At 36.6% G+C, this 27,886-nt stretch overlaps 1 protein-coding gene across 2 annotated transcripts in view; it reads right to left on the bottom strand.

Moving 5' to 3' along the window:
* The window catches only part of LOC143025360 (uncharacterized), a 174,830-nt gene that overhangs the window by 38,519 nt on the left and 108,425 nt on the right, over positions 1 to 27,886 (bottom strand). For both annotated transcript variants that reach the window (XM_076184898.1, XM_076184900.1), the window contains exons 29-32: positions 20,470 to 20,572; positions 16,219 to 16,391; positions 9,371 to 9,569; positions 327 to 587 (exon numbers count right to left, since the gene is read on the bottom strand). In XM_076184898.1, coding sequence (XP_076041013.1) covers positions 327 to 587; positions 9,371 to 9,569; positions 16,219 to 16,391; positions 20,470 to 20,572 — 736 coding nt within the window. The remainder of the gene's footprint in view (positions 1 to 326; positions 588 to 9,370; positions 9,570 to 16,218; positions 16,392 to 20,469; positions 20,573 to 27,886) is intronic.

Below are 27,886 nucleotides of genomic sequence, written 5' to 3'. Positions count from 1 at the left end.
CTGTCTTCTCCCTTCCTTCCTCAACAGACACCCCCTCTTTCCCAATGCCCCTTTTACCCCATCCATCCATTTCATCCTAGGTCACCCCTTCCTGTTCACTCCATCCACCTCTGCCTTCTACACCTCTTTTACTAATCTTTCATCACTCATTCTTTCCATGTGTCCAAACCATCCCAATACTCCTTCATCAACCCTAACTCCCAACTCCTTTTCTACCCCCACTCTCCTCCTCACCTTCTTGTTTCTCACTTTATCCAGCTTAGTAACCCCTACCACACTCCTCAGACATTTCATCTCAAACACATAATAATACCTGATAATAGTACCTGAAATAGTTCTGGGAAAGTTCCTATGAGATCCATCTCTAGGATGACTTCTGCTTCCTGCCATGACGATGTTGGGGACTTTATTTTCACACTTGATGACGATTTCATGGAATCCGGACTTGTGATACCATAAGATACAATACTAAAAGAATGTCTGCCTGAGGAGACCTTCCCATGGACTGAGTATGACAAATCTGGTACAACAACATAGGCCATATGCAAGCGTCCCAGCTCCGGGAAAGTTGTAGTCACAAGACGTACCTGGAAGAAAACACAATAGTATGAAGTCTCTTCCTTTTCATTTTCCTCTGTCACTATTCCCTAACCCCTGCCCCCGATCCTCATCTGGGGTATTGGCTTCATGTTATTGTGAAGTAATAAAATAACAAAAATGACAATATGAAATGATTATTGCTGATAAATCCAAAGAGAATCCCAAAGAATTCTATAGTTACATTAGAGATAAAAAGGTTGTTAGGAATCACATTGGTCCACTATTATCTGCTGATGGTCAACTTGAATATTCAAATGAAGGAATGTGTAATATTTTAAACAATTATTTTAGCTTGGCATTCGTAAACGAAACACCTCAAAATGAACTCCAAACTGAAACCTGTGAAAAGTCAAGGGTAAACTTACTACGGTAAATATAACAAAAGAAAAAATTAAAAGGTGTATAGATAAACTCAAAGTTAATAAAACACCGGGGCCTGACGGTTGGCATCCATGAATCTTAAAGGAAATGAAAAATGAGATTGTTGTTCCATTAGAAATTATTTTAAAGAAATCCATCATATCTGGAGATGTCCCAAGAGAATGGAAGCTAGCTAACGTTACTCCCATATTCAAAAAAGGTGACAAAAAGAAACCAAATAACTATAGGCCTATAAGTTTGACTTCAATCATAGAAAAAATAATGGAAACTATTGTCAGGGATGCTATCGAACATCATTTAGAAAGTAACTGTTTGATAAATGATAGCCAACATGGTTTCAGACGGAAACATTCTTGCGTGACTAACTTACTCAAATTCTACAACACAGTTATCTCGAATTATGACAAAAGAAACAATATAGATTTAATATATCTAGACTTTGCAAAAGCTTTTGATACCGTCCCACACGAAAGACTACTTACTAAATTAGCTTCACATGGAATAAGTGGTAGCCTATTAAGTTGGACTAGTAATTGGTTGAATGATTGAAAACAGAGTTGTTTTAAATGGAAAAACTTCTAGATGGAAAAATGTTACAAGTGGAGTTCCTCAGGGTTCCGTTCTTGGGCCACTTCTATTCATAGTATATATAAATGATATAGACCATGGACTAAAATCTGTTTCCAAATTTGCTGATGATACAAAACTGTCCGGAATGGCAAATGATCACTTAAACCAATTAGATATTCAAGAAGATTTAGATAAATTACAGCAATGGTCTGAAAAGTGGCTAATGAAATTTAACACAAGTAAATGCAAGGTAATGCACATAGGAAAAAATAACAGTACGTACAATTCCAAATTATTTGGAAATTCGTTAACAAAAGTGAATGGTGAAAAAGATCTCTGCATAATTATCAGTAACGATCTCAAATCATCCAAGCAGTGTATTTCAGCCTCTGAGAAAGCAAATAAGATTCTAGGATTGATTGCGTGATCTTTTGATTTCAAAAGTCCATCACTCATTAACAAGCTATGTAAATCATTAGTTTGTCCACATTTGGAATATGCTGTTTCGTATGGTCACTAAATCTCATTAAAGACATTGACAGACTGGAAAAAGTACAACGGTGAGCCACAAAACTGATTCCAAATATCAAAAATAAATCATTTGAAAATAGATTAAAACATATGAATCTGTTTTCCCTAAAAAAGTGTAGACTCAGAGGTGACTTGATACAGGTCTTTAAAATTCTAAAGGGAATTGACAACATCAAAAGTGACAAAATTTTCACATTGAATGAGAATCAGACAAGAAACAATGGTCTCAAACTGTCCGGAAATAGATTCAATTTGGAAGTGGGTAGAAACAACTTCGCCAACCGTGTAGTCAATGAATGGAATAAACTTCCTGCAGAGGCAGTGCAATGTAGTTCAGTTTGAAGCTTTAAAAATCATTTAGATAAACACCTAAGCAAGATGCTGTAATGATTATTATCTATTTTATATCATTTGTTTTTGTTTTGTTATATAATTTGTCTATTTGATTCATATTTATTATTAGTTATATGTCAATTTATCATTATTTACTATTTACCTGCTTGTTTATTATTCAACTATACCTATGCATTTATGCATTTTATTTGTTATTTACATTATTATAATTTTTATTTGTTCATTTATTATTATTATTATCATGATTTTTTCTTCGCATCTGACCTAGATATGGGCCAAAAGCTCTCCTGTTGGCATGCTCCGCCTTTGTAATCCTTTGTAAAAATATACTCAATAGCATACAGCTGATACTTTAGGGTCCATATGGATAACCCTATGGACCAGAGTCACACATTATTTTGTGTTGAAGAAAATATTTACTCATAGAGAAATTATGCTACTTTATTATACTGTAACTGTCCCTCTGCTATGCTGTCCCCCCATTCTTAATACTGTCCTGTACCACTTCTTTGAGAATGTATTTCCATTTTTGCCTCTGTCCCCTGTGGTAGGGGGAAAGAATACTGCCACTGAGTGTTATCACTTGGGTCATAAAAGGCAACTAAAATGGGATGAAGGATAGGACTAGGCATCCTACTCTCTGTAGACCAATAAGTAAATTCCTAGACAAAATTAAGGCATAAGCGGGTCTGGGAGTTTTCCAAACAGAACCCTAAGGTTTACCTAGTTGTATTATGCGGAAAGGGAGCTATGTTCATGGTGACCCATCTTTGTATCTCTCAGCATCAAGTTTTTTCTTAAAATCTTGAATAGTGTTTGCACACTCTGTTTCTTTGTCCAATTTGTTTCTGTGTGGGAAGCTATTTTTTTTTTTTTTTTTCAGATCTCTTCTGTAATTATCTTTTTTTTTTTTTTTCGTATCCTCTTGTTTTTCCATTGTCCCATTTCAATAAGTCATTCTTATTTAAGATTTTAATTTCTTTCATAATTCTACAGATAGTTAGTAAGTCTCGTCTTTCCCTTCTTTGTTCCAGAGTTGGTAATTCTAATTTGGACAGTCTTTGTTCATATGTCATTTTGGAAAGAGTTGGTGCCAGTTTTGTTGTTGCTCTTTGTATTCTTTCTAACTTCTTTATATTCTTTTTGATACTGGGTGTCCATAGTGTTGTTGCGTACTCGAGTTTTGGTCTTATTAGTATAGTTAATTTTTTTTTATCATTTCCTCGTCCAAATAGACAAATGCTACTTTTACTGACCTCAATAAATTCTAGGTTTCTCCAACTATTTTATTAAAATGCTTATCTGGTGTCATGTCCTTGCTGATCATCACTCCAAGGTCTTTTTACGAGTTTACTTTTCTTATCTCTTCACCAATTTTATAATCTCTCGATATTCTGTTTTTACTTTTTTCCAAATTCCATTATACTACATTTCTTGATATTGAATTTCACTTCCCATTTTTGAGTCCATTTCCAGATCTTGTCCAAGTCTTGTTGTAATGAGTTGCAATCCTCCTCCGTTTTTACTTTCTTTAGTATTTTTGTGTTGTCTGCAAAGAAATTCATATAACACTCTACTCCTATGTCCATGTCATTTATGTATATATCAAACATGATCGGGGCCAGTACTGATCCCTGCGGGACACCACTTATCATTTCTTCCCAATTTGAGAATTTGTCTCTAATTACTACTCTCATAATTCTCCCAGTTAGGAAGTCTTTCATCCATTCCAATAATTTTCCTCTGATACCACCTATTGATTCTATCTTTCTTATAGTTTATTGTGTGGTACCTTATCAAATGCCTTTTGCACAGTCTGCCCAACCTTCTCTCTCTTGTATTATGTCTATTAATCTTGAGTAGAAGCAGATCAAGTTTGTTGTACATGATCTTCCTTGTCTAAATCCAAATTGATTTGGATTCAGTATATTTTTTCTTCCAAATGTTTAACCCATCTATTTTTGATGATCTTTTCGCAAACTTTTGCTACTGTGCTTGTCAGGGAGACCAGTCTGTAATTTGATGGGTCTTCCTTGTTTCCTCCCTTATAAATTGGTACAATGTTTGCCTTCTTCCAGTCCTGTGGCACTTTTCCTTCTATAAGTGAGAATTTAATTATATTGTATACTTTGTCTGTTAATTCTTCCATGCATTCTCTCAGTATCCAATTTGCAATTCTGTCTGGACCATGTGATTTTCTGACGTCAAGGGTTTTGATTTTGTCGCTGATTTCCTTTTGTGTTACAATTATTTCTTTCATTGAGGGGGATCTCTCTCTCTCTCTGTTACCTCACAGTTAGATGAGTTTTCTATTGTGAATACTGATTTGAAATTGTTCATAATTTCAGCCATTTCCAGTTCTTCTGTATATTCATGTTTATCTTGGTGCAGCTTTTCTATTTCTTGTTTGTTCTTCAGTTTGCCATTTACATACCTGTAAAATAGCTTGGGTTCTTCCTTGCATTTTTCTATATATATATATGTTTTCATAGTTTCTCTTTTCATCTCTGCATATTTTTACATACTCACTTCTTAGTTTGATGTACATTTGCCATTTGCTTGTTTTCTTGTCTCTTTTCCATTTCTTCCAAGTTTTGTCTCTTTTATCCTTAGCCTCACTACCCCTTTTGCTGTACCAGCTTTTTATATATGTTCTTCCCATTTTTTGTTGTGGTACATATCTATTTACTCCCTCATTGTAAATTTCTTTTAGTATGTTCCATTTCTCTTCCATCCCTGTTTCTTCATTTAGGAATTTTTCCCAGTTGGCGTTGCGAAAGAATTTTTTGAGTTTCTCAAAATTTGTTTTGCTGTACATTAGTCTTCCTATTCTATGTTTATCATTTCTGCTTCGATCAATTTCCTCTTTCAACTCAAATTCTATTAGTACATGGTCACTCTTTCCTATCGGAGTTTTGTAATAAATTTGATCAACAATTTCAGGCTCTGTCATAAGTATTAAGTCCAGCCTTGATAGTTCTTCACTACCTCTGTATCTGGTATTTTCCCTTATCCACTGAGTCATTGTGTATTCAATGGTCATGTCGAGCATGTGTGTGGTACAGATGAGAGTAAAAGGGAAGAGATAGGCAGTATGTTTGTGCGAAGGAAGATGGATATGTTGGTGCTGAGTGAAACTTAGTTGAAAGGGAGGGATGAGTTTGAGTCAAGAAATAGGTAAGCATGTGGTGGAGTGGATGGTTTCTTCAAGGTTGATGTGGATGAAAGTGAAACTGGGAAGGGGGATATGGGTCTTTGTGAGTACATATGGGCCTGGTAGTGAAAAAAGTGTAGAGGAAAGGGAGGCTCTTTAGATATAAATAAGTGCATAGAGGGTTTAGGGAGAAATGTCAGTGTAGTGGTATTGGGAGATCTCAATGCTAGAGTAGATGAACCAATAGACAGAGTGGTTGGGAAGGGCAGAGTGCCTGCAAAAAATCGTAGTGGAGAGTTGATGATGGAGATGTGTTCAGAGAGTTGATGATACCTAACACAGTGTTTAGGAAGAAAGTCAAGCATAAGTACACATGGGAGGTGATGGATGGAAGGGTGGTTAATAAGGCTTTAATGGACTATGTAGTGGTACCCAGGAGAAGAGTAGCAAGAGTTTTGGATGTCCAAGATCTTAGATGAGAGAGTGGAGGAATATCAGATAATTTTTTGGTGGAAAGTATGTTGAGAGAGGAGAAATATTAGATAATTTTTTTGGTGGAAGGTAAGTTGAGAGTGGAGGATAGACAGAGAAAGAGGAAAAGGACAGAAGGTAAGGAGGTGCTTAAGAGTAAACTGCATAAATGAGAAGGAAAAGGAGTACAAGAAGAAGCTGAGGGAAATGTGAGAGAAAGTGAAGGATAGTCGAGGAGGAATAGAGGTGTTTCAAGGAGATTTATTTACCTACCTAGTTGTATTATACAGGAAGGGAGCTATGCTCATAGTGACCCATCTTTGTATCTTTCAGCATCAAGTTTGTTCTTAAATTCTTGAATAGTGTTTGCACACATTGTTGCCTCATCCAATTTATTCCAGATATCCATAACTCTGTGTGGGAAGCTATTCTCTCTCAGATCTCTTCTATAACTATCCTTTTTGAGTTTCTTTTCATGTCCTCTTGTTTTTCTCTTGTCCCACTTCAATAAATCATCTCTGTCTAGGACTTCCATCCCTTTCATAATTCTGTAAATAGTCAGTAAATCTCCTCTTTCTCTTCTTTGTTCAAGGGTTGGTAGTTCCAATTTGGACAATCTTTGTTCATAAATCAATTTGGGAAGTGTTGGTGCCACCTTTGTCATTGCTATTTGTATTCTTTCTAATTTCTTTATATTCTTTTAAGTACTGGGTGTCCACAGTGTTACAGCATACTCTAATCTTAGTCTTATCAGTGTAATTAATATTTTCTTGACCATTTCCTCATCCAAATAGTCAAAAGCCACTTTCACTGACCTTAGCAAATTGAAGGTTTCTCCAACTATTTTGTTGATATGCTTGTCCGGTGACATGTCTTTGCTGATAATTACCCCTAGGTCCCTTTCTGAGCTCACTTTTTTTACTTCCTCTGCACCTATTTTGTATTTCCTCTATATTCTATTCTTACTTTTTCCAAACTCCATTATACTATATTTCTTGATATCAAAGTTCACTTCCCACTCTTGAATCCATTTCCAGACTTTATCTAAGCCTTTCTGTAGTGATTCACAATCTTCCTCTGTGCTTGTTTTCTTCAATATTTTTGCATCATCTGCAAAAAAGTTCATATAGCATTCCACACCTTTATCCATATATATGGCAAACATAATTGGAGCCAATACTGAACCTTGTGGGACTCCACTTATCATTACTTCCCTGATTGAGTATCTGTCTCTAAATGCTACCCTCATTTTTTTCTAACAGTCAAAAAATCTTCCATCCATTCCAATAATTTTCCTTAAATACCACCTACTGATTCCATTTTTCTTAATAGCTTTTTGTGTGGTACTTTATCAAATGCTTTTTGTAGACCTAGAAAAGCACAATCTGCCCATCCATCCCTTTCTTGTATTATTTCTATTAGTCTCGAGTAGAAGCATATCAAGCTGGTGCATGATCTTCCTTGTTTAAATCCAAATTGCGTTGGATTCAGTATATTTTTTTCTTCCAGATATTTAACCCATCTTCTACTTTGGATAACTTTTTCACATATTTTTGTTATTGTGCTTGTAAGGGAAACTGGTCAATAGTTAATTGGATTTTCCTTGTCCCCTCCTTTATATATTGGTCCAAGATTTGCATTTTTCCAATCCTGTGGTACCTTTCCTTCTTTGAATGAGTAATCAATTATCTTGTATATTTGGTCTGTCAGCTCATCTATGCAGTCTTTTGATATGCCGTTTGCAATTCCATCTGGACTGTGTGATTTTCTGACATCAAGGTTTTTTATCTGGTCTCTAATTTCCTTTTGTGTCACATTTATCTATTTCATAATCAATTGCACATTATTTTTTCCTTCTGTTATCTTAGTCACATTTAAGCCTTTCTTGTCAAGAACATGACTCCTCCACCCTGTTTCTCCTTTTTATTTTTCATTCAATGGTTGCATACACCTTGTCCCACAGTGTTTGGTGGTAGAGGACAGGGGATTGGAGAGAAAATGGAGAAAAGTGGGAGGTGAGTTGTTGTTTGCTGATGACACCATGTTAGTGGCAGGATTAGTGGGGGATTAAGGGAGTTAGTGACAAAGTTTGGGAAGGTGTGCAATATGAGAAAGTTGAAGATAAATGTGGGTAAAAGTAAGGTGATGAGATGTACAAGGGAAGAGAATGGCAGCAAATTGGCAATAAGTCTTAAAGGAGAGAGGCTGGAGGATATGGATAGCTTTAGGTATTTGGGGTCATGTGTGGCAGGAAAGGGAGGAGTGGAGGTGGAGGTAGATTGTAGATTGAGAGAAGCAAGTAAATACCTTGGGGGATTGAAAAAATGTCATGAGAAATAGACATTTGGGAATGATGCAAAGAGGAGATTGTATGAAGAGTGATTGTGGTGACACTATATGGGACAGAGACATGGAACATAAGAGAGGAAGAGTTTAAATGTGTTTGAGATGAAATGTCTGAGAGGTAGGGTAGGGGTTACTAGGCCAATTACAATGAGAAACGAGGAAGTGAGGAGGAGAGGGGGATAGAAAAGGAGATGGGAGATAGGGCTGATAAACAAGTATTGGGATGGTTTGGACACATACAAAGAGTGAATAAAGATTAGTATAATAAGTGTGGAAGAGGTGAATGGAGTGAACATGAGGGGGTGACTGAGGATGAGATGGATGGATGGGGTAAAAGGGGTGTTAAGCAAAAGGGGAATGTCTGTTGAGGAAGGAAGGGAGAAGGCAGATGTAGGGGTGAGTAGAGAATGGTTGTGTATGAAAGATACTGTGATGCATGGGAGGGAATGAATAGGGGATAGGGGGCATTAGGGTTTTGTTATATGTGAATGATATTTTGACACAGCCCAAAGGGATTCCTCCCTGTCTTCAGTGTTTATGCATGACAGGATGGAGAGGGTGGGGTCACTGACCTATGTAGAGTTAAGATAAGAGGGTGGGAGGGGTGGTGAATGGGAGTGGAATGGGTGGGGATGAAATGGGTGGGAATGGAATTATGGCTTTTGATTTTGGCTACCTCACTGGTAAGAGGGAAAAGCCCTTGGTATATGTATGTATTATCCCTCAAACTATCTCATGTCTCATTCTCTCCCTTTCCCTTCCTCAATCTAATAATATGTTTCTCTATCTCTTTTTACCATTTTATTCCCTTCTTTTCTAATGTACATCCACAGACTACAGCAGAGGCTGAGGGCAATGGAGTGACTGATTTATATAATGCAGATACCAGTACTTTGTGTGAATAAAGGTGGGAGACATTGCCCTTCTCTTGCTTAAAACTTTACTAAATTTCTTATGACTTACATCAAGATCTAAAATTTCCTTTCCATCATTCTCTATGTAGGTGCCTTTCGTGGTAACTTTTATATCTCCAGTCTGTGGAGTGTTAAGGCGAAGCAGTGAGGAAAGTGACACAACTGGAGGTTCATCTTTTGTGTGGTCTTCTTGGTGCTCTGGGGGTATGTCTTGGTCCACAGGCTGGGCAGCCTCAACAAATGTTGAGCTAGAAGAAAGGAAAAATGTTAAAACTTATGAGTCACAATTAGTTAATAATCCTGAACAAATAGTTTAGTATTAAAATGAAAGCAGCATTAGTGTGTACCATTACCATAGTAGCCATTACAATAGTACAAAAAAATGTATCAAACTTAAACTTAGAACCCACTGTCGGTGAAGAGGACCACAGAGAGTGGTCGAAATATACAGGAACAATCATCTCACTTTTTATCTTTTTCCACTGACATTAGTGCAATCTAATGTATCAAACTTATTTTTTAACTAATCCCTTTGATATCAGAAGAGTGCTGCATAATCAAATTAAATACTTTGCTGGTAATCATAATAAATGGATAGGGTCTAGTATGGAAAAAGTTACAGTAAAAAAGATACAAATACAAATATTATGTTTGAATAAAGATATCTTAATCTAAACATCAAGTCTGTGACTCCTAGTTTAAATCATCTATATTTCATGATACAACCACTCCTCGTTTATCGACGACAATTGGGACCAGCGCGCCGTCGTTAACCGAAAGTGTATACATATACGTTCATGTACTGTATGTACAATGTCCAGCAATACATGTATCTTTATTTTTGTGTATTTTCCCTCTTTTATACAGTACATTAAAGCTTTATTTACTGTTTATTTACGGTGGTTAGGTTCCTGAAATTACCGTATATGACCAAATCCGTGTATGCTGACATTCCATATTGAATACCGGGGTATTTTTTTAGTCTCGACCATGGGCGCAATATAGCAATAGAAAATTAATTACTAATTTTGTAAATGAAAATGTATCAACGTAATATGCAATTTTGTGGGCGGAAATGAAAGTAAAAAGTACCGTGCTACAAGAAAATATGCTAATGAACGAAGTCAGTAGCATAGGATCGGGACGCCATCTTGTCGTCTGCCAACGTATCTCACGACGACGACAACGAGGACGAGCCGGATGACATTTATTTAATTTGCAGGTAATGATTTATCAAACACAGGTTAGGTTAGTTTAGTTTAGGTTAGACGAATTTATTATCCTTTCATTTCTTCGACATCGGCATCTATCATAACAAACATGGTGTACCATTCGTCCGACATGATTTCGTTACTTACGAAATTTGTTTTAGCACCTTTTTTTTCCGCTCACAAAATTGCATATTACGTTGATACATTATAATTTACAAAATTAATAATTAATTTTCTATTGCTATATTGCGCCCATGGTCGAAACTAAAAATTTACCACTACTGGTATATATTGTACCCCAGGTAGTTTTTTCAGCTTGCAGGATGGTAATGTAGACCTAAGCTTCAGAACACTTTACCTCACAGCTAATATCCAGCGTACAAGTTCATTTATAACATCATACAAATTTGCCTCAGCCAACTTAATTATCGTACACGACGTCGTAACTTCGGGAGATTTACGTTAAACGAATGTCATAAAGCCCATTGTTACTCCAAGTTGTCGTTAACCGAGTAGGTCGTTAAACGAGGAGTGGGTGTATATATCCATACACCTACACACATGTTATCCCTTGCAATTTTGTCTCCACAAATCCCATTATAATAGTCATTTAGTTCATTTATTCCAGAAATCATACCGTCCATACACAAACATGGATGGTATGATTTCTGGAATAAACTAAGTGACTATTTGGTAATAGAGTAACCAGATATAGTGGGAACTGTGGAGACAAAATTGAAAGGTCCTATATCATTAAGTATGGTGGGACAAGGTCTATACAACCATTGGGAGAAAAATAGAATGACATGGGGGAGGAGTCATGTTATTGATTAGAAAGGGCTTAAATGTGACCAAGATAACAGAAGGAAAAGATAATGAAGAAATGATTATGATTAAAGTTGTAAATAGTAATATGAATAGTAGAATATTAGTCAGTAGCATAGTTGGTAGAAGCATAGACCTGCTACCATGCAAGTCCTGGGTTCGAGTCCGAAGACAACTGTCGGAATTATCTGATTGATATTGTCATCATAGGCGATTCTATTCAGGTATTACAACAACAAAAGTCTATCAAGGATATGTACCAGCTTCACCACTAGCTACAAGTGGGCTTGGTTCTTCATAAAATTGAGATTAGGATAGCAATTAGCAGTCGACTCAAATCCTGTGGGAGTTAGATTAACCCCGAGGTTGAAAATTTTTATAGCCTCAGTAGTGTAGTCGATAGAAGCATAGCCTTTTTCATGATTCAGCAACAAAGCGCTAGGTCAGAGTTTGATGTTTGGACCTCCTTCCCCTACAACAATGTATTTACCTAGTTGTATTTACCTAGTTGTATTTTACGGGAAGGGGAGCTATGCTCGTTGTGTCCCGTCTTCATATCTCATTTTATCTAAACTATTTTTAAATTCATGTATTGTTTTTGCACACACTACTTTCTCATCTAACTTGTTCCAACTGTCTATTATTCTGTGAGGAAAGCTGTTTTTTTTCACATCTCTTCTATAGCTGTCTTTCTTAATTTTCTTTCCGTGTCCTCTTGTATTTCTATCATCCCATTTTATCAGATTCTCTCTATCAATAATTTCTATGCCTTTCATGATTCTGTAAATAGCTATCAAATCTCCTCTCTCTCTTCTTTGTTCTAGTGTCTGTAGTTCAAGTTTTGCTAGTCTCTCTTCATATGATAGTTTTGAGAGTGTTGGTGCCAATTTTGTAATTGCTCTTTGTATTCTTTCAAGTTTTTTTATGCATTTTTTTTGTACTTGGTGACCACATCGTTGCAGCATATTCCAATCTTGGTCTTATCAGAGTGATTAGAATTTTCTTCACCATTTCTTCATCCAGGTATGTGAATGCCACTTTGATTGTTCTTATTAAATTATAAGTTTCTCCAAAAAACTTATTTATATGTTTCTCAGGTGACATATTATTCATAACAATGACTCCCAGGTCCTTCTCATTTTCTACTTTTTTTTTTATTCCTTCTTCTCCCAATTTATATGATCCTGTTATTCTGTTTTTGCTTTTTCCAAATTCCATTATACTACACTTTTTAGTGTTGAACTCCATCTCCCACTTCCTACTCCACTCCCATACTTTATTCAGATCACTCTGTAGTGACTCACAACCTTCTTCCGTGTTCACGTTTTTTAATAGTTTTGCATCATCTGCAAAGAAGCTCATATAACTTTCAATTTCTTCATCCATATCAATATATAAAGCAAACATTATTGGGGCCAGAACTGTTCCTTGTGGAACACCGCTTATTACGTCATCCCATTTTGAGTGCTTGTCTCTTATCACTACTCTCATTTTTCTTTCTAGCAAAAAGTCTTCCATCCATTTAAGCAGTTTGCCCTGTATTCCTCCTTCAGTTTCTAATTTCTTAAGCAACTTCTTATGTGGTACTTTGTCAAAGGCTTTTTTTAGGTCAAGAAATGCACAATCAGCCCATCCATCTCTTTCTTGTATTATATCTATTAGCCTTGAATAGAAACATATTAAATTAGTGACGCATGATCGTCCTTGTCTGAATCCAAATTGTCTGTTTTTTTCTAAATATTTTACCCATTTACTTTTGATAATTCTTTCACAAATTTTTGCTATTGTACTTGTTAGAGAGACTGGTCTATAGTTGGTGGGCTCTTCTTTATTACCTCCTTTATATATAGGTACTATATTTGCTTTTTTCCAGTCTTCTGGAACTTTTCCTTCTTTCAAGGAACTATTTATTATGCTATGTATTTTGTCTGCCAGTTCATTTCTGCATTCTTTCAGAATCCAGTTTGCTATTTCATCTGGTCAATGCGATTTTCTAACATCAAGATTACTCAAGTGTTTCATTATTTCATTCTTTGTTACTTCTATTTCTTTCATAGGGGGGACTTTCTCTTTCCATTCGATCTCTTCAGGTTGTATATTCTCCCTTGTAAACACTGATTTAAAATGCCTGTTCATAATTTCCGCCATTTCTATTTCCTCTGTGTATTCAACTCCTCTTTGTCTTAATTTCTCCAAATCTTGTTTGTTTTTCAGTTTGTTGTTTACAAATCTGTAAAATAGTTTTGGTTGATCTTTACATTTTTCTATGACATCTTTTTCATATTTTCTCTTTTCCTCTCTGCACGCTTGTACATATTCATTTCTATAACAAGTATATATTTTCCATTTTTCAGGTCTTTTGTCTTTCTTCATTTGGTCCAAGCTTTGTCTCTTTTGTCTTTTCACACTCTACAACTTTTGTTGTACCAGCACTTTACATATTTTTTTTTCTTGTTTTTGTCTTGGGACATACTTTTCCACTCCTTTTTTTTTTTTTTTATAAATTTTTGTCAAAATATTCCATTTCTCTTCTACTGTTGTATCTTCTTTGTGTATTCTTTCCCAGTTTTCATTTTGAAAGAATTCTCTTATTTTATCAAAATTTGTTTTTCCGTACATCAATCTTCATTTTCTATATTTTTCATTTCTTTTCATGTATTTTTTTTCATCTAGTTTTAGTTCTATCAATATGTGGTCACTTTTACTTATTGGTGCCTGGTATTCTATCTTTTCCACTATTTCAGGTTCTGATGTAATTATTAGGTCTAGTCTCGATGGTTCTTCTTCATTTCTATACCTAGTGTTCTCTTGGATCCATTGTGTCATTGTGTGGTCAATAATCATCTCAAGTAGAACATTTCCCCATGAGTCTTCTCCACCCTTTACGGTCATCTCTTCCCAGCAGATTTCTTTGCAATTAAAGTCGCCCATCATAACTATTCTTCCTCCATCTTCCATTATCTTGTTTAGTGTTATTTTTGTGTCTTCTAACATACTTTTATGTTCACTCTCTTCCCACGAGGCTGTTTTGTGGGGGCACGTAGTTTATTACAAACTTTCTGCTCTTCTTATCTCTGTCTTCTACTTCTATCATAATCATCTCTACTCCTTTCTTTCCATATGTGACAGTCTTCACGTTTATATCCTTCTTAGCCAGGAACATAACTCCACCCCCTTGTTTTATCTCTCTGTTTCTAATCCAATAATTATATGCATTGTGTCCTATGCTGTTGGGTGGTAGTGGACTTTTTAATTTTGTCTCAACAATTCCCATTATGTCCGGATCTTTTTCCTTCAGATACTCGTTCAGTTCATTTAGTCCTGTTATCAATCCATCTATATTTGTGTAGGATATTCTTAACTTTCTGTAATTTCCATTGTATTCTCTGTTTCTTTTTTGTTTCTGTTATGGTCCATTTCTTCAATTTCATATTCACTACTCTCCAGTAGAATTCTTGTTTTTCTGACTCCGTTCTGGTCTCGTTTTTTTGCTTTAGCTTCTTTCCTTTTCATTTTTTCTTCCTCTCTTTCCTCTTTATTCATTTCTCTTTTTATCCATACCTTTTTATATTGTTCACTTGCTGCTAGCTTCCCTGTTTTTGCTAATATATTCTCTGCTGTTGTTTGTGATCTGAATTTAATCTTAATTGGTCTGGTCTTATCTGTACTATACTTTCCGAGACTAAACTTCTCTTCAATTTGTTTCATTATTTCAGGTTCATCTTCCTGAACTAATTCTAGTAATCTACTTACTTTTTTATTTTCCTCCTTGATTCCTGTGGTTCTATCTGGGTTATGTTTCTCTTCCATTCCTAATATAATTATACATTTCTTTTTATCTGCTAAGTCTCTTACAATATTCTCCTTCTGTCTCATCACTTTGATAACTGAGTCTTCAGTTTGTTCTTTCATTTGCTGTTTAATTATATCAGTAAATGCAACTTTACTATTTTCCTGTATCTTCCACCCCTGTGCCTCTTTTGCTATTGCTTCTTTATTGTCTTTATTATTCCTCTTTAATTCTTCATTCTCCTCTTTTACTTCTCTTAACTGTCTTTTTAGTTCTTCTATTTCATCAGTTAAGTTTTTGTTCGCCTTCTCTAGTTCTTCCAATCTTTCAACCCTTTCCGCAATTTTTGACATTCTACCGAACCAAATCTCCCAATGTTCGGTCATTTGTTCAAGTTTTTCCTCCAGTTTTGCCAGTTGGGGAAGGTTGGTATCCGCCCCCCCTCATTAAATCCATGGAAATTATTATCCTCACCTTCTATTGTGCTGCTCTTATCTATGTTTCTAATCTTTACATTTTTGTTAGTCCCTTCATCGTCATTAAATTGCTCTGGCCCGCGCTTGTTTACATGGCGTCTGCCTACCTGGACCAAATCCTCTCCTTCCTCATTTCCTTCCATTTCCCTCAGTAATCCCTCCCCTTCTCCCTTTTCCTCACTTTCCCACTACACCATGAGCAATCCCCTTCCCTGTAAATACAATAGGTACTTCCTTTGCGCTGAGATCCACGAATATTTAACTTTTTCTTCAGGACGTCAATCGTCGCCGTCCGTCCGATGTAAGTGTGTGTGTATGTATGCGCTGGGGAATGTTACAGTACTGAAGGGTTTATCAGTGCTAAAATCTTTCAGACTTATTTTAGACATTTGGTTACAAAATTCAAGTTGTGTGGCAATTCAAGGAAAATTCCAAGATATTATTCACCAAAATTTCATCTGCAAAAACTCAGAGATGATGTGTGTGTACAGAAGTATGTAGTGAAAACTCAATCAATCTTTACAACCCTGAAAAACATAAAATAATGAAAATGAAAGAATGAGTACTGAACATGAGATAGAGGATTTGAACATACCCATCATTCTCATTTAGATGTTTGAGGTCAAAATTTCCTGTAATGAGGTATTTGTTATCAGGCCCACCATCCACAGCCAGAGATACTGAAGCAGAGCAGTTAACTTCCTTGACCTCAGAATCAAGATAGAGACTACTTGAGTAATAGATATCATCTGGCAATGTGATTATCATCTGCAAGGCAAACGAAATACAAAAGTTAATATAAATCTAAAGGATGAATAGAATAACGTCTTGTCAGTTGATGGTAACAGTATCTGCTAAGAGTTCTTAGTGTCTTGAATCTGTGTAATTGAACATTCTACCCAACAACACCAAATGTCACTCCCACCACAACCTGGCCATATGTACTGAGCAAAATAATTGACTCCCTTCTCTCAACCATAGAGTGGAGACACCAGGATTCTTCTGGAGCTTTTGTGGCATGCAAATAGTGAACTTCTACAGTTAAAAGTATCAAGACAGAGCATCAAGTTAGTCATATAATACCTTCAAAAGCGAGCAACCCTTAGACATAACTCAACCTTAGTGATACAAAGAGTTGACAAAAGTACTGTCTAGTAGGTATCAGATGCCTATGTGCAAACTAAAATTAACAATAAATTGCTGGGCTTAGACCAGGGGTTCTCAACCTTTTTCCCCTTATGTACCCTGAGAGTCATCAGACCATTGAACTGTACCCCCATTAACCTGACACAGAATATATAATGGTAATATATTAAGACTATTTAAATATACAATGGTACTCCAATGGATATCAAATGGTTCAAATTGTAATGACTTTATTCATTAAAAGTATTAACACCAAAAACAAAGTACCGTATTTTTCGGACCATAAGGCGCGGGAAAAAGCCTTAAAATCGGCCAAAATCGGGTGGTGCGCCTTATCGTGCGGTTCGCCTTATGTGGCTTCAGTGCAAAAAAGTGCCTCGGATAGTGACGTACTATTTTGACATGTTTCGTAGCTAGCCTGCCGACGGCGACAGTGCATGATAGGCCTAGCAAAAGTTACAACCAAGTTATAACCAAGATGCATGTATCTTGACAAGAAAATTGTGATAACTTCGACAGTTTTCGGGTCCATGCCACAGCATTCATTCATGCTATCATGGCTATGACATGATAGCGTCCACAACACAGACAGCCATTTAGCATTGGTATAGTCTCGCTCCACTCAGACTGTAGTCATTTGGGTATTTTTTTAGTTTCGATCATGGGCGCAATATAGCAATATAAAATTAATTATTAATTTTGTAAATTAAAATGTATTAACGTAATATGCAATTTTGTGGGTGGAAATGAAAATAAAAAATACCTTGCTACAAGCAAATATGCTAATGAACAAAGTCGGTAGCATAGGATCGGGACGCCAACGTCTCTCACGACGACGACAACGAGGACGAGCCGGATGACATTTAATTTGCAGGTAATGATTTATTAAACACAGGTTAGGTTAGGTTAGACGAATTTATCACCCTTTCATATCTTCGACGTCGGCATCTATCATAACAAACATGGCGTACCATTCGTCCCACACGACTTCGTTACTTACGAAATCTGTTTCAGCACATTTTTTTTCCGCTCACAAAATTGCATATTACGTTGATACATTATAATTTACAAAATTAATAATCAATTTTTTATTGCTATATTGCGTCCATGGTCGAAACTAAAAATTTACCTTCATTTGTAATCTTGTGTTTTTAAGTGAATAGAGAATTCCGGGAATAAAACTGCTAATGTTGGTTTTATTCCCCACAATTCCCGTAACGTGTTTGTTGTTTTTTAGGAGTATTGGCAGGGCAGACCGTCCATAGAGGTGATCTGATTTCACTGACCAAAATAAAAATATATATAATTTATTTTTGTAATTTTGCTAAATCCCAACCGATTTTTCTCATTCAACAACGAAAATGTTGTTCTGAATGCACTCACATATGCATGATTATCCGATGACGAGACCAGGTGCGCCTTATGTAAGGACAGGGAATAGCAAATTACGGGTGCGCCTTATGGTACGAAGCGCCTTATGGTCCGAAAAATACGGTACAATGTTTTCTCTCTGAAGATTTAAATATTTAAGTAATCTTTCACTAATTATCTACAGGGTGCATATGGTTATTGTTTCAGGGACACAGTGTGAAGACTGTCCCAACAACACCTTGCGTCCATGGAGAGCTTTACTTTTCCTCATCTTTGGAAAAGGCATGCAGTACCTATGTTAATCTCCACCAGACACAGCAGCAGCAAGATCTCAGAACTGCTAAAAAAGACTGAACAATTTGTCAGGACCATCAGGAAGGAGTTGATTTCTTCTGTGATTATAATGGTGTTGCCTAGAGGAAACATCATTCTTGGCGATTGGACACCATCTGAGATGCCGAATTTGTCACTTAATTGCAAGCCATGGTTGATGAAGACCCCAGCCAGTCCATGAGGACCATTGCCAGAGAGCTGCAAGTGTCTGAGAGCACTGTAAGGAAGTGTTTGCATAAAGATATCAGATATAAATCATACAAGATGTGTAAGGGTCAACTCCTCTCCACAAAGATGCAGGAGAACTGCTTCAAGAAGAGCAAGAAGATGCTCAACACACTGAAACACCCTTTGGAGATCAACATGCTCTGGTTCTTTTCAGATGAAAAAACTTCTGCCAGGACCAGACCCACAACTCTCAGAACAACAGGTGGTTGGCTGTCTGTCCTAAGGATGTGCCAAGAGTCATGAAAACCAAGTTTCCTGCAACTGTTGTGATGTTTGGGGTAGTCTGCAGTGAGGGCCAAGTCATGCCCCTGTACTTCTTTCCCCAGGGGCTCAGGGTGAGCACCGAAGTGTACGTCAATGTCCTACAGACCCCTGTGAAACCGTGGATTGAGGAAGTAGCTGCTGGTAGACCCTACATATGGCAACAGAACTCAGCACCATGTCACACCTATAGAAAATCTAAGTAATGGTTTTCCGACAATTTCTTTGACTTCGTTGCCCCAGATGTGTGGTCCCCTAACTCACTTGATCTCAACCCTATGGACTATTTTGTATGGGGCACAGTTGATCAAGATACTAACCACACCCCATGCAAGAGTAAGGATGCTCTGATCAGTTGGATCAAAGTCGTCTTCGCCAATCTCACAAAGGAGGTTGTGAAGAAGGCATGTGCCAGGATTCGAGGGTGTGTTGAGGATGTCATTGATGCCAAGGGCAGATTCATCAAGATACAGAGTCTGTTTTCTTTTTTGCAATAAATGCATTTTCAACTAAATTGTGACTTTTTTGAGTAACACTAAAAACAAAAGAATTACTGTATGCAACCTGTTAGTACCCCTGGAAACCATCCTGTGAACCCCAGTTCCCTGTCTTAGATAGTAGAGTAGTGAATTTTTAGATAAGTTTGTAGCCTGTTGCAAGCTGCAAGCATGACAGTACAACTTCACAACAGATACTAAGTAAGAGAGGCAAATGTTAGAGCAGACTCTTGCTGGTACCAATAACAGGTTGATAAGAAATGGAGATAATTTAACACATGAGAGGGCCCAAGACTTTGACACAGCAGTTAAAACAACCTGAAAACACTTCAAGCATTTACCAGAACAGAATCATGCCTTAAACCTAAATACAGTAAAACAATGCAGACATGAACAACTTAAACACTCACTGAATGTATATCTTAAGTGTGAAAAAGACCAGTCCAAATTGTGACGATCCTAGAGCATGCCTAACTATGACATGCAATATAATGCAAGTGACAAGTTACACCATTGTACACAGATGTGTAGTCCAATAATATCAATCTATGGGAGATATTTCAAATCCAATGAAAAACCCAGACAACTAGTTTAACTCCAAAATCAATGAATATCTCCACAGTCCAGAGTACCACTTGAACACATACAGAAGATACCACTATACTATACAGAATGAGGAATGAAAACACACTTGAGACAGATTTCTTCCTTGATACCGCATACTACAGCTACTTAGCAAGAGCAGGAGACAGTAGCCTACCATTTTCAAGAGTTTAGAACATTTACAAGAAATTATTTTGACCACATCACCAATGTATCACACTACAATGGATCTATAGAAAGAACAATCCAAACAATCAACACCATCCTAGGGAAGGCCATAAGAGGAAACACCAATTCTGTGATGACACCCTTTACTTTGAGGATAACACCAGGTGAATGCAAATTTTGTCATGCAATACAAACTTATTCTATGGAAACAAGAAAAAATATACTATACCACACACTACCTTGATGAAATGCTGTTCATTGAGCAGTTCAGGTCCTAAACGTCCTTGGAGAAGCATCCCATGTTGCTGGAAGATGCCATCTTGGAGTAACCAAAGTTCTTGTCTGTGGATTAATAATTCTCCTTGAAATATGTTTTTAGTAATCTATAATTATCTTTCCTTTCTTCTTTCATTTTTCTCCTTAAATCTCTCTTTCTCTAGCATGTACACACATCAGAAGTGGAATGAAACCTACTCTTGAATACATATAAGAGTACATACAAATGGGAGGAGAGGGAATGAAGGAGGTAGTTGCAAATCAAATCTTTCTTGCAGGAGACCCATGGCCCCAAGGAACCCAGCCATGGTCATCAGATTGGCCCATAGGTCATTTAGAGAATGTTATAGTGTTGTCTGGAATGGGTGAGTGTATGGTAGCATATAATAATATGTTCAATGTCCTCAATGAGGTGCCTACATCTGGAGATATGATGTCTGTTTCCATGCCAGTTGTGTGTTGATGTTTAGCAATGGTTGATGGTCTGACTGTAAGCAGGTTTGTCTTTTCATTATTATTATCATATCTGTCTATATACCAAATGGCTTCTTTCCCCCTTTTAAGGGAAGTAGCCAGCCAAGTCATGTACCCAATTTTTTTGTTCATTATTATCAATACTATACAAGGATAGAGTAGAACTAGGAGTGGAGGAGGAATGGGAATGTTTCAAGAAGGGAGACACAAGGTGTGCAAAGATGATGTGTGGAACAAGGAGGATGGAAACAATAGAAGGAAGGGTAGTGAGTGATGGGATGATGAAGCAAAGAAGGTTGTAGAAGAAAAGAAACAAGTATTCACAGATTGGTTGCAAAATAGGATTCAAATGAGAGGTACAAAAAAAAAGAGAGAGAGAAATGGAACATAAGATAAAGGAGGCAAAAAGGAGAGCAAATGTAAAATGAGGGAAGAGTATGACAGAAAACCTTGAAAGTAATACAAAATGTTTTGGAAAGAAATTAAGAGAGGAAGGGGAGGCAAATCAAGTGGAGAAGAAAACGTGCAGATGGAGAGATGATAATGGAAGAAATGGCAGTAAGAGGAAGATGGGCACATTATCTTAGGGAGTTGCTAAATGGGGAGGAGAATAGGGAGGGAAAGGTGGTTGAAGTGGGAGGTACTGAGAAAATGATAGTGATGCATGAGGAAAATGGGAAAGAAATAAGAAAAGATGAGGTGAAAGCAGTTATTAAAATGATGAGAGCACATAAGGCACCAGTGTTAGATGGGTGTTATATGGAATGTCTAAAAAAACAGAGGTACAGTGATGGTGGAATGGCTGGTAAGGCTGCTTGATGTTTGTTTAAAAGAGGGTAGGGTACTGGAGGACTGGAGGAGTGCATGTACAGTTCTGCTTTACAAGGGAAAAGGGGACAAATGTGAATGTAGTAGTTGCAGAGGGATCATTTTGTTGAGTGTAGTTGGGAAGGCTTATGGAAGTGTTTTGATTGAGAAGATTAGGAGAGAAACAGAGGGAATAAATGATAAGGAACAGAGTGGGTTTAGGAAAGGTAGGGGTTGCATAGATCAGATTTTTGTGGTATGACAGATGTAAGGAAGCTTTAGCAAAGGGTAAGGATATTTTGGGCCCTTTATGGATTTGGAAATGCCTTATGACAGGGTAGACAGGTAGGAGGAAAACTATGATGAGTAGTCAAGAGTTTTTACGAGAGTAGTAGAGCCTGAGATGGAATTAGAAATGGCTGCATGTTATTGTGGGGTTAAAAGCTGCTAAATAGCATGCAGCTGATACTTTAGGTTCTATATGAGGTGCCCCTATGGACCAGAGTCACACATCATTTTGTCTGTGGTAGAGGAAATCTCTATTCATAGAGAAATGATTATACTTTATTATGATGCAGCTGTCCCTCTGTTATGCTGTTCCCCCCTACTCTTGTTACTGTCCTGTACTGCTTCTCTGAATATTCATTTTCTCATTTTGCCAAACCCTGTGGTGGGGGAAAAAATACAAGAGGACACAAAAAAACTCAAAAAGGATAATTATAAAAGAGACCTGAAAAAAACAGTTTTCCACACAGAGTGGTAGACATCTGGAACAAACAGGACAAAACAAAAGTGTGTGCAAAAAACCATACACAAAAAACGGGACACCACGAACATAGTTCCCCTTCCCATAATAGACAAGAACTCGACCTGGGAAGAAATAATAAATGGAGTCCCACAAAATTCTGTATTGGCTCGTATAATGTTTGCCATACATATAAATGACATGGATGAAGGTGTGGAATGTTATATGAACTTCTTTGCAGATGATGCAAAACTACTAAAGAGAGTAAGTACAGAGGAAGATTGTAAATCACTACAAAAAGACCTGGATAAAGTCTGAGAACAGAGCCAAATGTGTGAAGTGAACTTCAACATCAAGAAATGTAAAATATTGGGACAGTATAAAATGAGTACAAAGGAAGTTAAAAAAGTTAACTTGGAAAGGGACTTAGGAGTAATTATTAGCAATGACTTGCACCAAACAAACATGGCAACACATAGCTTTTGTCCCATAAAATACAACTAGGTAAATACATTTAGGTAAATACACACACACAGAAGAACTAGAAATGGCTGAAATTATGAGCAATTATTTCAAATCAGTATTCACAATTGAAAATTCACCTAACTGTGAGGAAATAGAGAGAGAGAAATCCCCCCAATGTGGGAAATATCTGTAACACAGAAGAAAATCAGTGACCAAATAAAAAACCTTGATGTCAGAAAATCACATGGTCCAGATGGAATTGCAAATTGGATATTGAAAGAATGCATAGAGGAGTTAACAAACAAAATGTACAATATAATTACTCACTCAAAGAAGGAAGGGTACCACAGGACTGGAAAAATGTAAATATTGTTAAATATTGTACCAATATATAAAGGAGGAAACAAGGAAAATCCAACCAACTACAGACCGGTCTCCCTAACAAGCACCGTAGCAAAAATATGTAACAAAGTTATCAAAAGTAGATGGGTTAAACATCTGGAAGAAAAAACTATACTGAATCCAAATCAATTTGGATTTAGACAAGGAAGATCATGTACAACAAACTTGATCTGCTTCTATTCGAGACTATTAGAAATAATACAAGAAAGGGATGGATGGCCGGAATGTGCCTTTCTAGACCTACAAAAAGCATTTGATAAGGTACCATACAAGAATATTATATGAAAGATAGCATCAATAGGTGGCATCAGAGGAAAATTATTGGAATGGATGCAAGACTTCCTGACTGGGAGAAAAATGAGGGTAGTAATTAGAGATAAATACTCGAATTGGGAAGAAATAATAAGTGGTGTCCCACAAGGTTCGGTACTGGTTCCAATCATGTTTGCCATATATATAAATGACATGGATAAAGGGGTGGAGTGTTATATGTACTTCTTCGTAGATGACGCAAAAATACTATAGAAAGTAAGAACAGAGGAGGATTGTGAATCATTACAGTTAGTGGGAAGTAAACTTCAATATCAAGAAGTATAGTATAATGGAGTTTGGAAAAAGTAAATATAGAATATCAAGAAATTATATAATTGGTAAAGAAGTTAAAAAAGTGAACTCCGAAAGAGACCTTGGAGTAATAATCAACAAAGACATGACACCGGACAAACATATCAATAAGATAGTCAGAGAAACCTTCAACCTATTAAGGTCAATGAAAGTGCCATTTGACTACTTGGATGAGGAAATTATTAAAAAAATATTAGTTACACTAATATGACCAAAACTGGAGTATGCAGCAACACTATGGACACCCAGTACTAAAAAGAATATAAAGAAATTAGAAAGAATACAAAGAGCAACGACAAAGTTGGCACCAACTCTCTCTAAATTAACATATGAACAAAGATTGTCCAAATTACCAACTCTGGAACAAAGAAGAGAAAGAGGAGATCTGCTGACTATAGAATCATGAAAGGATTGGAAATCCTAGATAGGAATGATTTACTAAGATGGGACAGTGGAAAAACAAGTAGACATGAAAAGAAACTCAAAAAGGATAACTATAGAAGAGATCTGGAAAACAAAAACAAAAAAAAAACCAGCATGTGCAAACACAATTCAAGATTTTAAGAAAAAACTTGATGTTGAAAGATACAAAGATGGGTTACCATGAGCATAGCTCCCTTCCCATATAATACAACTAGGTGCAACTAGGTAAATACTACATGGAAATGGTAAAGAAGATACTAGTTACACTGGTAAGACCAAAATTAGAATATGCAGCATCTCTATGGACACCTAGTACAAAAAATAAATAAATAAATAAAAGAATAAAGAAACTAGAAAGAATTCAAAGAGCAATGACAAAGATGGCACCAACACTTTGCAAGTTGACAGATGAACAAAGATTTGACAAACTAAACTTATCAACTCTGGAACAAAGAAGAAAAAGAGGAGGTACAATTATGGTAAAATATACCAATCCTAATCATAAAGTACTAGGATACAAATGTAATATGATGAACCAGTAAAACTGAGAAGTTGAGACATTTCAATCTTAACATTATAACATTTGTAATGACTTTGATCATGACCTTACACAGAGACATCTTGGAAGATGAGGTGGCGGGGGGGAATTCCTGAGTAAATAGGAGATACTTAAACACAATAAGGCACTGTAACTAACTAATGCTAAACTCACACAACATTTGCTGGAGAGAAGGGGGAGGGAAAATATCAAGAAGTAGTTACTAGAGGCCTTAAGACTTCCACTGGTTCCATAGAGCGAAAGAAAAGTGATAGCCGAATAGGCTGAAAAGAGACAAAAGAAAATGGGAAGCAGGCAGTGTGTCAGCAATTCCATAGAGCAAAGGAAAGTGATAAATAAAGGGGCAGAAAAGAGACGAAAGAAGATGGGAAGTAATAGGCACTGTGTCACAATGTAAAGTTGTGACAAATGACATGTCCCCTGATAAACAGATAAACAAAATTGTTGGAGAATCTTACAACTTGATAAGATCAATAAAGGTAGCTTTTACTTATTTGGATGAAGAAATGAAAAAAAAAAAAAAAAAAAAAAAAAAAAAAAAAAGTCACACTAATAAGGCCTAGACTGGAGTGTGCTGCGACACTATGGTCACCCAGTACCAAAAAGAATGTGAAGAAAATTTAAGGAATCCAGAAAACAACAACAAAGATGGCCCCAACACTTTCAAACTTATCATATGAGATATTATATCAAAACTGAACATACTGACTTTGGAACAAAGAAGAGAAAGAGGTGACCTGACCATCTACAGAATCACGAAAGGCACAGAAGTCCTTGATAGAGAGGACTTACTAAATTGGGATAAGAGAAATATAAGGGGACATGAAAAGAAACTCAAAAAGGACAGTTATAGGAGAAATCTAAAAAAATAGCTTTCTACACAGAGTGGTGAATGTCTGGAAAAATTGGACGAAACAATAGTGTGTGCATAAAAACATACACAAATTTGAGAGCAAACTAGACACTGTGAGATACAAAGACAGGACACCATGAGCATAGCTCCCCTTCCTGTAATATACAACTAGTTAAACATACACACACTCACAATAGCTCCCCTTACCGTAAAATACAACTAGGTAAATACACATGATAGTCGAAGTGACAGTGAAGATTGGAACTCCGAAAAAAAAAAAAAAAAAAATTGCGGATCTCAACGATGAGGGAGTACCTGTGTTGTATTAGTAGGGAAAGGGAAAGCTCATGGTGTAGTGGGAAGATGAAGAAAAAGGAGAAGGGGAGGGATTATGGAGGAAAATGAAAGAAAATGAGGAAGGGGACAAATGGGCCCTGGATGTTGGAAGGAATGTCAACAAGAGATGCACAGACGACAGAGGTGAAGTCAAAGACATGAGTAAAAATGTAAAAATTTTAAAGAGTTGATAAATTGGAAGAACTAAAGAAGAAGAACCAAAACCTAAATAAAGAAATAGAAGAATTAAAAAGACAGTTAAAAGAAGTAAAGGATGAGAATGAGGAATTTAAAGAGGAATAATAAAGAGAATAAAGAGTCCATAGCAAAAGAGGTAAGTGGTTGGAAAAAGGTTCAGGAAAATAGCAAAACTGAATTTAGAGATATAGTGAAACAACAGATGAAGGAACACACTAAGGACACAGTTATTAAAGTGATGAGAGAGAAGGAGAATATAGTAAGAGACTCAGCAGATAAAAAGAAATGTATAATCATGTTAGGAATGGAAGAGAAACATAATCCAAATAGGACTACAAGAGTAAGAGAGGAGAAAGAAAGAGTGAACAGGGTACTAAGAATATTTCAAGAAGGTGAACATGAAATAGGGAAAGAAGTTGAAGAAATATAAAGGCTTGGGAAATACAGTATAGATAAGACCAGACCAATTAAGTTTAAATTCAGGTCACAAACAACAGCAGAGAATGTCTTATCAAAAACAGGAAAACTAGCAGAAAGTGATCAGTACAAACAGGTATGGATAAAAAGAGATGAATAAAGAGGAAACAAAAAGAATCGAAGCTAGAAAAAAAAAAAAAACGAGAACAGAACAGAGTTAGACGAAGAGAAATTTTATTGGAGAGTAGTGGATATGAAAGTGAGGAAATGGTTCAAAGGAGACAAAAACAGAAGGAGATAACAGGGTGGAGGTAACAGAAAATCAAAAGTGTCCTTCACAAATATAGATGGATTAATAACAGGCATGAATGAACTGAATGATTACCTGATGGAAAAAGAACCTGACATAATGGGAATTCTGGAGACAAAATTGAAAGGTACATTACCACCCACCAATGTAGGACATGGTGCATATAATTATTGGATTAGAAACAGAGAAGTAAAACAAGGTGGTGGAGTTATGTTCATGACTAAGAAGGATATAAATGTGAGGAATGTTACATATGGAAAGAATAGAGTGGAAATGATCATGATGGAAATAGAGGGCAAAGGACAAGAAGAGCAGGAAGTTTGTGGTAAATTATGTGCCTCCTAAAATGGCTTTGTGGGAAGAGAGAGAACACAAAAATATGTTAGAAGACAGTGCACCTGAAAGAAGGGAGAAGATAGAAGATAGGGATGAGTGGAGAATGGTTGTGTATGAATGATACTGTGATGCATGGAAGGGAGTGAGTGGGGGATGGGAGGGTTAGGGAGTATGTTGAATGATATTCTGATGCAGCCTGAATGGATTTCTCCCTGTCCTCTCTTTTTCTGAATGAGAGGAAGGAGGATGGGTCACCAATTAAATGAAGTGGCATTGCTGTGGATGTGCTGTGTCTTGCTGAATTGATCCTGACCCAGGGCAGTGGGCGAGATGCAGGGATGACTGGTCATCCAGGAGGAGCCAAGAAAAGAGGGAGGGAGGGTTGGTGAATGGGAGTGGAGTGTATGGGGATGAAATGGGTAGGAGTGGAT

Source organism: Oratosquilla oratoria, chromosome 5 (assembly GCF_046742065.1).
Source record: "Oratosquilla oratoria isolate Oo_2021 chromosome 5, ASM4674206v1, whole genome shotgun sequence".
NCBI classification, from domain to species: domain Eukaryota; kingdom Metazoa; phylum Arthropoda; class Malacostraca; order Stomatopoda; family Squillidae; genus Oratosquilla; species Oratosquilla oratoria.
Note: the sequence above shows the minus strand (reverse complement) of the source record. Positions and strands in the feature narration are given on the sequence as shown.